This window comes from Nicotiana tomentosiformis, chromosome 3, assembly GCF_000390325.3.
Source record: "Nicotiana tomentosiformis chromosome 3, ASM39032v3, whole genome shotgun sequence".
Lineage (NCBI taxonomy): Eukaryota > Viridiplantae > Streptophyta > Magnoliopsida > Solanales > Solanaceae > Nicotiana > Nicotiana tomentosiformis.
The window spans coordinates 83972458-83986110 of NC_090814.1; the positions used below are offsets into that span (position 1 = coordinate 83972458).

Genomic DNA, 13653 nt, shown 5'->3' on the forward strand with positions numbered 1-13653 from the left:
TCGTGTTATGATATATTTTTAAGACCATAAATTAAAAATAAATAAATTACCATACCGAGATATACATAATTTAAGGATTAATAATGAATCTGCAGAAAAAGTGTATCTGTCGTATATATGGTAACGGGTAATTCAGTTGGTCTTCGACAGCTTATATAGCTGTATTTCGTAAAATATTAAGTATGAAAAAGGAAAAAGGAAAATGTTCGTATAAGATAAAGCAACGATAAGATAAAACAAAGAGAAGTGAAATAAACATATCTCTATTTCATCTTCTACAGTTCTACTTTCTCCATAATACTGACAAGAAAAACCCTAGATTTTCTCACTTCTAAATATCTTAACAACATTTCTGTACTTGTGTGTTTTCACTATTTATATATGCGGAGTCAAATAATTTGAACCATTCCTGACAAAGCTCAATTCACTATATAAACCCTAATTTATCAATTGGGGTTTTGTTGAAAATTTACGACAAAAATTATGAGTTCTTTGAGTAGTACAACATGGTGTCCCAACTCTTCTCAGCTTCGATTAGCATTCAGCTGCAAAAACAAAAAACCATCAGCAGTTTTTGCAGGAATGCGTGTAGGGAAGCTGGATTATCGTGGGGTTCGTTTGGTTTTGATTAGTATGAATAATAGTAATGTGTCAATTGGTGGTGGTGGATTGGAAAAAAGAAGAAGTACAGGGGTAAATTCGGCTTCTTCTTCAGCTGATGGTTTCTCTGGTTGGTCTGGAGCTGATGCTGCTGAAAAATCCACTGACTCGCAGCGAAAGAAGTCCATCACAGGTATAATGTGCGACGCTAATTAGTTAGAACTTCAGGCTAATCGTGTTGGTACACTTACATTAAGTTCAGGTTTTTTAGTTTGTATTAGATATTTGTATGTCAGTAGAAAATGTAGAAAGAGACAAGAGTGGATTGCTCTAGTGGTGAGCGCCCTCCGCTTCCAACCAAGAGGTTGTGAGTTCGAGTCAGCCCAAGAGCAAGGTGGTGAGTTCTTGGAGGGAGGGAGCCGAGGGTCTATCGGAAACATCCTCTCTACCCTAGGGTAGAGGTAAGGTCTGCGTACAAACTATACTCCCCAGATCCCACTAGTGGGATTATACTGGGTTGTTGTAGTAGAAAATGTAGAAAGAGTGTAAGAGAAGTTATAATATGTTTTTAAGATAAAATATTGAGAAATGAAACAAGTTCGAATTTGCGGTATGGATATTGAGAATCCATATAGCTAACCGCAACTTACTTGGAGTTGATGCTTAGTTGCTGTAGCTGTTCGGGATAATCTATCATTTTTTAAGTGTGCCTGTAAAATTTGATGTAGCAGTCGCTTGATTGAGTTTGGTGGTTTACATGCTTCAAGTTGACTGTTAGGATGATGTATTGGCGCATTGGTTCTTAGACATCTGTAATACTCACGTCGAATGAAAGCAGTAATATCCATAAAACTAAATTCAGAATCATGACATATAGTGATTTTCAAATGGAATCTGATTAGTGTTCCAGTTACCTGGCGAAGATTGGGATGTAGGTGCTATGACTGCAGAATTCATAAAATGCTTTAAAGCAGCACGTTTTTGTCTTAGTTCTTTTGTGGACTGATAACACTTTTGACGTAGCTTATTTTCAGGGATTTTGGGGGCAGGAGCAGCTGGTATTATCCTTGTGTCTGGCCTTACCTTTGCTGCATTGTCAATAAGCAGACGGAGTTCAACAAGTGAGTTTAGTACTTTCCACTAACTGTGATGACCAAGTGATTTCTGTCAAAAGCTATTGGTGGAATGTTTTCTAAAGTAATGATGACTGGAAAACCTGATTGGACCTTCCAATCACCAGCCAAGTCTGGATCTTGCTTCCATTAATAAAACTATCTTGCATAAAAAAAACTGATTATATTTGTGAAACATCCGCATGTGTATGAGAAGTAACAATTTGAATAATTTTAAGAAGTCCTCAGTTTGACATCTATGCAATAAGAGGTTTCCTGCACGAAGTATGTGGTACCTGTCAGAGATGAAACTCACTCAAAGTCCCTCTTCGCTTTTGAAAGACCGATTTAGTCTGTGACTTTTGAGGAGGGTTTAAATGGTTACAGAGAAGCTTAATATTTGAGATATTGCCCAATAATTAATGGAGTAGACTAATCTGCTGAAGTGTATGTGTTTAATTATAACATGTGTGTTTAGATGGTTAATTATGCTTTTCATGACTTAAAAACATGCTCATCCCCTTCAGAGGTGGTATTTTCCTTTGAGAGCTTCTTGCTAGTTATGTTCATAATTTGCAAGTTCATGCGCACAGGAATTAAACAGCAGATGGAGCCGTTAACAGAACAACAAGAAATGTCAATCAATTCTGGCAATCATAATGACTCAGTTCAGGGGGAGATAGTTGTAGATGATAATGAAATCAAAGATAATAGCGGTGAAGAGTTCCAGGCAGGTATAAGCAAGGATCCATCTTTATATTCCGAAAATGAATGTAGAATTAGTGGGGACACTAATGATGGGCATCCATCAAATGATGGTATCATCATTGATGAGCCCCAAATTCAGCATGATTTGGATGATGGAAAAGCTAGTGATGATGCAGTAGTTGCTACTGAAGCCATATCTGAATCCCCTGATGGGACCTTCGCAACGTCAAGCTATGAAAGTGAGGAAGACAACTTTGGTGCTGGAAAACCAGAACCAACAACTGTACCAGAATGGAAGAACTATAATGATGACGAAGTAGCTACTGCATCAGTCCTAAATCCTGATTCAACATATGAAGTTGATAACCAGGTGGGAATATCTAGTTTGGAAGGATCAGGATATCCCGAGACTTCCTTGGATTCACCTCCTATTGAGCCTTCGAACCTCAACACTGCTGTTAATCTACAGTCAGAAGCACTTCTAGAACCCATGATTACGCACGAAGAGTATGTAGAGACTCAAAGCTCATTTACCACCACCAGAGTTGACCCGAGCAAAATGATGGAGGTTCCAAGTGATGGGGATAAGTCATCTTTTGAAGTGCATAAGTTAAACAGGGACAAAGTGCCTGATACAACTTTGGTTGCTACAACAGCTTATGACCATCTTGAAAATGAATTTAAGGATTTAAATGCGAGCAGATCATCTTTTAACTCAATGGATCCTGGTGATATCTTTACTTCTGCTGGTATTCCTGCTCCATCTACTATTTCTGCAGCTCTGCAAGCACTTCCAGGAAAGGTTTTGGTTCCTGCTTCCTTTGATCAAGTCCAAGGTCAGGTGCTCGCAGCATTACAAGCTTTGAAGGTATTAGATAATTACTTCATCGAGTTCAGTCTTTCCTGGAAAGAGTTTTCTGCGTCATGGTATATAATTTTATTGCGCTAGTTACTTTGCGTTGATATTTTTCACTTAGATAACTCAATTTCATAAGGAGGTAAGCCCTTCCCTTTCTTCATGGTACGTTTTTATTTGAGAGAAACTGATGAGAGATGTTAGACAAGTGTTATGTAAAACCAATGCTACATTGCCATAATACGGCATGTGATAAAAAGAAAACCGAGGTGATTTCTTCCCATCTATTGGCCGGTACATGTGCTGGTAGGAGGTAGTAGGTATCCGATGGAATAGTCGAGGTGCCCTTGGTGTGGACACCATGTTACCAAAAAATAAAATAAATAAATAAATAAATGAAGTGCAGCCTATGGGATTCAACTTCTCCCTGCATTGGCCTTCAAATCATCAAAAGCAGTATTGATGTACCCTCATCATGTTTTAAGATGAAAATTCAAGCACGTTTTAGTGAGAATATTGATTTGTCCTTTTCCCTGAGTTTCGATGTTTGTGGTTGGTCCTAAGGTTGGCCCCAGACTCATTTCTCAGAATCTCGGTCATAAAAAAAATTGATCCAGCCTTTTCTAATTGAATAAACCTATCTATGGTACATAAGGTCAAGGGGAGAAGTGTTCAATCCTATGTTAGTTTGTAGTTGTGCCAATATGCATTTTGCACCTGGTTTTGAATCTTTAAATTGTAGGTTATTGAGTCTGATGTTCAACCTGGAGATCTTTGCACTCGGCGTGAATATGCTCGTTGGTTGGTCTCTGCTAGTAGTGCTCTATCAAGGTATAACCGTCTCTTATACTCTCCAACATGATCGGTGGTCTTGTTTTATATTTGAAACACTGAAAAGTCAAGTGACATACCCATTGAGGAAGCGAGGGTGCTTTTGATTACCACAGGACCACTGTCTCAAAGGTCTACCCCGCTATGTATATTGAGAATGTTACTGACCTTGCCTTCGATGATATTACACCTGCTGATCCAGACTTCCCTTCTATACAAGGTAGAGCTTCGGATCACCAATGTTTTCTTTTAAGTTATACTTTGAGTTCAAATACTTAAACTTTGGAGCTGTGGCTTTGTGATTGTGAATCTTTTTAGGTTTGGCTGAAGCAGGGTTACTTTCCAGCAAGCTCTCAAGACGTGACATGCAGTCATCTTCGGATGATGACCAAAGTTCTGTCTTCTTCTGTCCCGAAAGGTATAATACTTGCTCACAAATGCAATGTTGGGCTTTGTTTAGGTGATCACTTTTCAAGTATCAATAGTTCAACGGTATTTTACTGGTGGAGACTGAGTTGATGAGTGTCTTAACTTTCCGTAGCCAGATCCTCTGCCTCTCTCATATACTAGGTCCCTTCACTGATGAATACAAAACTTATCTCTTTTGTTAGTTTGGGTTTATGGATGCTTATATATTTCTTACATCTTATATTCATTTAAGTTGCTGATCAATGTTCTCCTGATGTACTTGCGATGAAAGAATAATATTGTTCCTGATCTAATTACTATTAGCTTCATGGCATGCTAATGTATTTTGAGGCCAACTAACATTTCCTAGTCATTTCCTACTTGATGCATTAAAGTTCTGCATTGCAGTCCTTTATCACGTCAGGATCTTGTCAGCTGGAAGATGGCCATAGAGAAAAGACAGCTACCAATAGTTGACCAAAAGGTTGCATGCAAATTGAAGAATGATGGCTTCTATCTTGTTTATTGCACATTGCAAGTGACGATCTACTAATTTGCTACAATCTCTTTTCCTTGACAGTCCGTACAGAGAGTCTCTGGATTCATAGATGTCGACAAGATTCATCCAGATGCATGGCCTGCGCTGGTAGCTGACTTATCATCAGGTGAACAAGGAATAGTAGCCCTTGCATTTGGTGAGTCATATTAATCGTGTCTGATGTGGAATTATGTTATATGAGAAAAGGTATGATATGCTAACCTATCAAAACAGGGTACACAAGACTCTTCCAACCAGATAAACCTGTGACCAAAGCCCAAGCTGCTGTTGCCCTAGCAACTGGTGAAGCTTCTGACATCGTTGGCGAGGAACTTACACGCATTGAGGCCGAGTCAATGGCTGAAAAAGCTGTTGCTGCCCATAATGCTCTGGTAGCTGAAGTTGAAAAAGATGTGAATTCAAGTTTTGAGAAGGAACTCCTATTTGAAAGGGAAAAGATTGATGCAGTGGAGAAGTTGGCTGAGGAAGCGAGGAGAGAGTTGGAGAGTTTGAGAGCTCAACGGGAGGAAGAGAATTTAGCATTAATGAAGGAACGTGCTGCTGTTGATTCAGAGATGGAACTCTTTTCCAGATTAAGACGCGAGGTAGAGGAGCAATTACAGACTCTTCTGAGCAACAAATTAGAGATCTCATATGAAAAAGAGAGGATTGACAAGCTTAGGAAAGATTCAGAAATTGAAAACCAAGAGATAGCACGATTGCAGTATGAGCTGGAGGTCGAGAAAAAAGCATTATCCTTGGCTAGGTAAGAGATATATTATCTTGAATTTTCTTCTAGTGGGATCTTAATTACCTTGCTGATTCACCACATTCAAATGGCTCATCAAGGTGGATATCACCTGCTTGCTAATTAATGTCACTCCCACAGTTCACTTGTTGTGTATTATCACTGGCTGACGATCAGTTCCATAATGTATTGATATTTAAGTATTCTGGGGAAGTTGTGACATCATGTATCATGAGAGTTGGTACTAGTTGTACTTCGACTTAAGTTAAAAAAATCGTGGAAAGGAGCTAAGAAAATTCATCCCATTTTCTTTGATAATTTTGAAGCCTGTTCCTTGTCTGGGCTCCGCTGATTCTTGTTCGAACTCACTAGCTGATAATTGCCAATAAACACAGGAGTTACAATATCTCTTGGTCCCATTTTTAAGTTGTCACCTTTTCTGTCCTTGAAATTCCAGTGTTTTCCCTAAACCTTCTGCCTTGACCTATGGATTGCTTTAGTATCATAAGAAAGTTACATTTTCTAACAACTAGGTTTTATGTGAAACTACCGGCACTCAAATATCTCATTGTATGTACTATAGGTAACTTTTGGTTCCAGCATCTTTGATATTGTCACTTGTCAGTGATTGTTGGTCTGTTGCTCCACTCACGCAGTCACTCCCAATCTAAGTTGCTTGGACACGGTGCGGGTGTCCGACACGGGTGCGGATCTAGAGGTCGGATCCTTCGAGATATAAATTCTAAGATTCGGGGATATGGATCCTAGTACGGATACGGGTGCGGGGATCCGGCTAAAAATAATTCAAAAAATAGAAGTATAAAAATATCTGTAAATTATGAGAAATTTTGTGGAATACTTACGTATAACTTGTAAAATGTGGATTTCTTTTTTGTTCTCAAGTTGTAGATAAATAAAGGATTGATTTCCTAGGTAAGGTATGCTATTTTCTTTAAATTTACCCTAGTTTTGGTTCTGATTTCGGGAATCAAATTGTATCTCGTCTCGAATTTTTTCGTCCATCATGGTCAAAGTACCCAAAATTGTTTGACCATATCCGGTACGAATCCCATACCCACAACCATACTAGTGTTGTGTCGACACGGGTGCGGCACCTAAACTGCCATGTCGGAGCAACTTAGCTCCCAATTGTAAAATACCTAATGTTAAGCAACTTCGTCTGAACATGTTGAAACATTTAGCACATCATATTTTATAAATAGTTTCTCACTAGTGTTCAAAAACTTTTCTTTTCCCCTTTGTTCTTTGTTTGCATCTACAGTTGATTAATTACTTCTTCGAATCTTGCAACTAGAACTTGGGCGGAAGATGAGGCTAAAAAAGCCAGACAGCAAGCAAAAGCCCTGGAAGAGGCTAGAGACCGCTGGCAGAAGCAAGGCATCAAGGTGGTAGTTGACAATGACCTGCAAGAAGAAGCCAATGCTGGAGTTACTTGGGTGAATGCTGGAAATCAGTCTGTTGAGTCGACTGTTAATAGAGCTGAGACATTGGTGGACAAGCTCAAAGAAATGGCTGATACAGTGAGAGGGAAATCAAGAGAGACAATCCATATGATTATTGGAAAAATAATGTTGCTGATCGCTACGCTTAAGGAGTGGGCACTAAAGGCAGGCAGGCAAATAGCGGAGTTCAAGGATGCTGCCATGTCAAAGATGGGCAGCTCAGTACAAGGAGTGCAGCATACCTCCGCTGAAATAGGATCAGCTTTCAAGGATGGTGTTAAGCGCTTTGCCGGTGATTGCAGGGAGGGAGTTGAGAAGATCTCACAGAAATTCAAGACATGAAAAGTGTGATGTATTAAACGCTCTTATATCACTTTTGCTTTTTTGGTCAATAAATTCTCTGATTTAAGCAGTCAATTTTGCCCCATATAAGCTGGTGGGTATAGCCCATCCACCAGAAGAGAGGAATAATAAGAGAAAACTCTGCGAGGGATATATGTCTTCCATTAGCACATTGATAATTTTAGCTTCTTAATTGTACTATATACATGTTTGTACTAGTACTGATTTTTTTTCCGCTAATGTAATATCACTGCAAACTGATCTAGTCAGGTTGCATCGTCCCCTCACAAAAAATGACTAAAGAAGACGTGACAACCCCCTCCAACCAGCTACCCCGACCCCAAAACCAGATACTAGTGTGTTATATCCTTTCAAAATGTCCTCCTAACAAAGTGTAAAGACCCTTCATATCAGAAACAACAAAAAAAGATACTTTTCCCTATTTGAGAATGGCTTACTCCTGATTGGGAGGTGGACGAATTCAATATGTTGATCGAAATACTCTACTAACAAAACAGCGTACTCACTGGTCAGGGCTGTTGGAGGTGGAGAGCAAGAAGTGAATAGTGATGGTGCATTTCCAGTAAAATCAAACTACCATAAGCTTTTAGTGAAGTCAAGTTTTCTGCATGTTAGTTTGGATTACTTCTTCTCTTGGTTGGCAGCAAGGGAGCGACTCTGACAGCAAAGAACATGAGGAAGAAGAGGATTACGTATGTTAGGTGGTGTTTTATGTGTAGATATTCAAGAGAAGACGTGAATCACCTCTTATTACATTGATAGACGGCTTGGGTTTGTATTAAACTGGTTTTAGCATGCAGAGAAGAATGTCGAGATCAGTGAAGAATATATGAGCTGCTAGCAGATGGAAGAGAAGACGCTGGACATGGGACACTCCCCCGCTAGCCAACATATTTGAGGAGTTGGAAGACAATTTTATACATTTGAAAAATTGCCTCTTATTCTTTGTTTTTGGTGCACCCTTGGAGTCTTGGTGCACTTATGAATTTCTTTAGAAGATAGGGAACCACATTACCTTCTAAGTTTACAGAAATTTAATAAAATTATTACCCCTCCAAGATATTGACGACTTGGACTAACAGAAACAATATGTACTAAACAATATTGTGCTTCACCTCGAAACTTCCAACAATATTGCCCACCCATACAAATTGAAAATATTAAACAAGCCAAACTACTTGGGGCTTTTGAAAACTACTGAAAAAAACTGAGAACTTTTACACTAAAGGTGATTTATCTGAACCATTAGTTGGATTTGAAAACTACTAAAAAAAACTGAGAACTTTTACACTAAAGGTGATTTATCTGAACCATTAGTCGGACAACGTTGCACTTTGACAATATGTTACAATTAGAATAAGACTCGTAAAATTCAGACTTCTAGTATGACTTAATGACCCAAAATTCAATCCTGTGATACTCCTTTTGGTATGATTAATTTTCAGAGCTAACTTTAGATTGCACACTGAATAGATTCCTACTCGAGCAGAGACAATGAAACGATTAGTGTGGAATAGTTCTAGGGGATAAACCATAGGTCCTCGTAATATAGGAAGATCCGAGGTCAGCTTACTATGGAACGGGGTATATTACAAGGCAAGGAGTAATATGATTTTCCCGAAAATATAAAATAGTACTAGTGCTAGACTAAAAATAACTTAAGATGTAGACTTGAAAGTTGAGCAAAATGTCATAATAATCTTGATGAAAATTCAAAACCATAGATCTGATAACAAGTTTTCTTTCTAGAAAACAGAGAATTACATAGCTAAATAAAAAAGATCATGTATATCTAATGAACTCAGTTCCTCAATCATCAAAACAAGGATCAAGTCTTCACTTCTTCTTTTCAGCACCTCCGGTGGCCCTGCAAAAGGCAAAGAACATAATGAAATATTAGTCAAGGATTTTGCATATTCTTCTTCTGAGATAGTAAAAACAATATGACAGACTATGCTAGGAACCGAATGATCACAAGACATTACCTCATCTTACGGAGAACGCTTGACATCTCCTCTCTCTTCTTCTTTGCCCTCTTGTGAGTACCCAACTTCCTCTTGGCTACCTTCAAGGCACGTTTGTCCTTTCCAACCTTGAGAAGCTCAGTAATCCTCTTCTCATATGGCGCAAATCCAGCAACTTCTCTGATGAGGCTCCTGACAAAGAGGACTCTTTTGCTTGTTTTCTAAATTAACATCAAACACCAATTAAGTCGCAATTTTAAGTTGAAAAAAATACAATGTAAGCTAAAGCATGGTGGGCTCCATCCAAAACTGGAGACTTGATTTAGACTGAATGTATTCATCCTTCCACAACTATAACTGAAACATTTTCTTGCTTTCTTCTTTCTTTGGAAAAGATAAGAAAAAAGAATTACAGAAAGAGCCTACCCAAATAATACAATGTTGCTTTAGACAACGGTTGTTCTCAATTGTTAATTGAGCACTATTAGCCACTATAAACTCATTTTAATCTTAAGGTGACATACTTCTATCAATAGAAAGATGCATAACTTTAGGCACATTCTAGTAAAATGACAATTTTTGGTCTGTCCTAGAGTACTCTTCCTTTAGTCATCATTATTTTCAACACCCTAAACTCCTTAGAAAATAGATATCAACCATTAGCTCTCAACATTCTCTGCATACACACATTTAGGCCCATTCTAATCAAAATGACAATAATTTCTGTGTCCAAGAATGTGCTCCACTATAACACAACACAGCTTTTTAACTCCTTAAACTCCTCAGGAGTGATTTGAATACAGGAAAAAACAAAACTTTTAGGTTTTGTATATACACCTTCTATCTGGTGCTACAAGTAAAATCAATGGTCACAAATAAAAATAAAACCATAAGTACAGTCTAATGCACACTGCACTCCACTTGCAGAAAGTGTTTATACTGTTATACAGTAGCTGACACTAGTTCATATTTGTGATTCAAATACAATAAACCTAACACAAAAGGGGTACTAGATGTTCAAATTTAAACATTACAAGCCCAAGGTAGTAAAAGTGGAACTAAAGCGAGTTCAACTAAACTCACTGCTTTCATCGCAAACTATGTAGACATACGCCAAAAAAAATTAAAATGTGTATATAAATATATTAAAATCAAACTCATTCAAATCGTTATGACTCTAAATTACGAATCCGACTGGGCAAACTAGTACAGATAGAATTGTAATCAACAAGCTATATGCTCAAAAAAGAAAAGAATGAACATTACCCCTTTTCTGTCAGAAGGGCGAGGAGCTAACTCCTTCTTGGTGACAACATGGCCTTTGTTCAGACCCACAGCTAAACCTGAATTCGGCGGCGCCATTCCAAAAGCTTACCTTCGATTTGCTCGATCTGAGAGTCTCAGGCGGGTGATAAGCTGAGATTAGGGTTTTGGGTATTTTATATACCAGGACCGCGATTAAGAGGGTAAAATGGTAGTTTTGACGGCTTCTTGAGGACTTAGGGTTTGGGCCGTTTGGGCTTCGACCTTTATTGTGCTATGTTCGTCACTCCTGCAATACAATTAAAACCCAATAAGCTAAAGGGCCATTTTTGGAAAAAAATCAGAAATAACCAGATTTACAACTAATAATTGAAAAATAGTCATATTTTCAAAAATAATCAAAATTCAGCCATTTTTCATATAAAAATAAAATGTGAACAAAAATACCTTTAAAAATACAAAAATATTCCAGCATAATATGCTGGAGTTCTAATTTTTTACGTATTAGATTCTAGTTCCAGCATAATGTGCTAAAATTTCATAATGTGTTGAAGTTCCAATATAATATGCGAAAAGTTTATACGTATGAGCTCCAATCCAGCATATTATGCTGGAACTTTCCGTGTTTCAGCAAATCAGTAGCTATTTTTTCAATGACTTTGCTAACGCTGGTTATTTTTCAATTATCGGTCTAAAAATTGGCTAATCCGTGCTATTTTCACGCCATTTTCTGCGCGACAAGAAAATTTTAAAAATATCATCTATTGTAAATATTGAAGCTAGTAAATGTTCAAAATCCAATATAACAAAAAGAAAAGCTATCAATTCTAGATGGTAAATGATCTTATAAATATCAGTAGGACCAAGCTAATTTTCAATTTCATACATTAACTTATGTAATGATCGGTATTTTTTTTTAAAAAAGAAAAAATTAAAACACTATCTAATATTTTGAGCTTTTATTTCTATATTACAATTAAGGTGTGAACGACTAATCTATATCTATCTATACTATATTAAAAGTACGAAGGCCTTTAGTGAAATGTCATTCGCCTTTTTTACCCTTTAAAAATATATTTTACACTGGACAAAATAGTAATTTAGTTATTTTCCTAAAATTTTGGACTTTAAAGTTAGCTAAAATTTTGGTAATCAAATCTTTCCTTATTTAAATTATGTAAAAATCCTAATAGTTAGAAATTTAAACTCAAATCGAAGTTTACTTATATAGACTACTAACGAAAACTAGGATGACAAAGAGAAAAAGCATTACGCGTTGGAACAAGTACAATCTTATTCTACAATTGCTGTAAAAATTAAAAATTATACATATGCAACCATTGTTACGGTAATTACTTTAATGCTTATTAGTGAAAACTTTATGGAATGCTAGATACCAAAAGAAGGATTCAATTAACAAATTCGTATGGATGCTATAATAAAATGTCGTATCATTATATATTTTTTGGGTCAAATATTATAATTATATGGGAATTACTTACCAATATTTAGGCATTTTATCTTAGCCAATAGCTTCTTAATCCTTGCATATTAAAATTATTTAACATAATTATAATATATTTCATATTAATTATTTTAATATTTAGGATCTAAAAATTAACTAAGTATTTTTTTATTTGAACTATGTAGAAATAGTTATTCAGTACTTTAAATAAATTAAATTTTAGTTGCCTTATATAATTATTTTCTTATTTGAACGATGTAACATAATTATGATCTCTTTTAAGCTATAATTAAATATTTAAAACTTGGAATCAACAAAAAAATAAATTAGTTAATGTTAAAACCAAATAATTAAGTATAAAAATCCAATTCAATTATTTATCAAATTTATCATTGTCACGCTCCAAACTCGGGGAGCGCGACCGGTGCTCAACCGAGAGAACCCGGCAGAGCAAGCCCGTTAGATTTCCTTCTACCCAAACTCATCCATGAATAAATAGGAGATGTACTCCATTAATCAATCACTGAAAAGATTTTATTAACAACTTCCTTTTCATTCCCATTAGCAGCTTCATTAATAATTTTCAAAACATTAGGAATTTATAGAATTAATGAAAAATATGATTTCCAAATACCAACATTTCTAGTTCAATTCTCAAATTCAACCACAACCCACAACCTGTCTACGGAGCCTCTAATATAATAGAAGAGTAATATGGAAATGCCGGCAACAAGGCCCCGGCTATACCTCAAAATACAGTACATGAGAAACAAAAGATATATAACCCCGAAATGAAGTGGGGATCACCAAATCAGTTGAAAAGAGTGCACTGCTATCACTGATCAATGTCGTCTGCTGTAGAACCACCTGCATCCATTAAAGATGCAGCGCCCCCGGCAAAAAGGAACGTTAGTACCGTCGAATAGCACTAGTATGTATAGCTAAAAGTCCTCTTTCAAAATAGAATGCCAATATAAGAAAGGCAACACATAGAAACAACAAGTCATAATCAACAATATCCAAATGTTCAGTTAAAACACAATAATTTTCAAAATACAAACTTCATATATAATTTTGGTTGGGAGATAATTAGCACCGATATACCACCGTCTTAGTTAGCACGGAGTCCGATCACGCCCGATCGGCTAGGCCATCTCTCCACGAACAATGTGGTTTGACAGGTGATGTGAAAGAAAGTTGTTACCAAGAGTAGTACCACCATGTGAGCACCATGGTGTCTAATCTCCACCCGATCAGCTAGGCCGCCTTCCCACATATGCTGTGTGGGTTGACTTTTCCAATCTACAAAGGTTCCAGTTTTATCCCAATTAAGG

General features: G+C 36.9%; 2 protein-coding genes across 2 annotated transcripts; one reads left to right on the forward strand and one right to left on the reverse strand.

Moving 5' to 3' along the window:
* Positions 1–243: 243 nt before the first annotated feature.
* Positions 244–7824, forward strand: LOC104100459 (uncharacterized). The gene is made up of 10 exons (XM_009607687.4): positions 244–793; positions 1635–1721; positions 2306–3288; positions 4019–4107; positions 4224–4327; positions 4426–4525; positions 4924–4999; positions 5096–5210; positions 5288–5819; positions 7117–7824. The coding sequence occupies exons 1-10, from the start codon at positions 484–486 to the stop codon at positions 7604–7606; spliced, it is 2886 nt and encodes a 961-aa protein (XP_009605982.1). The 5' UTR covers positions 244–483; the 3' UTR covers positions 7607–7824.
* A 1481-nt stretch (positions 7825–9305) lies between these two features.
* Positions 9306–11058, reverse strand: LOC104100458 (large ribosomal subunit protein eL36z-like). Its single transcript, XM_009607686.4, has 3 exons — positions 10858–11058; positions 9613–9812; positions 9306–9494 (listed from the first exon to the last, which is right to left on the reverse strand). Exons 1-3 carry the CDS (start codon positions 10951–10953, stop codon positions 9464–9466), a joined length of 327 nt encoding a protein of 108 aa, XP_009605981.1. The 5' UTR covers positions 10954–11058; the 3' UTR covers positions 9306–9463.
* Between the last annotated feature and the right edge of the window lie 2595 nt (positions 11059–13653).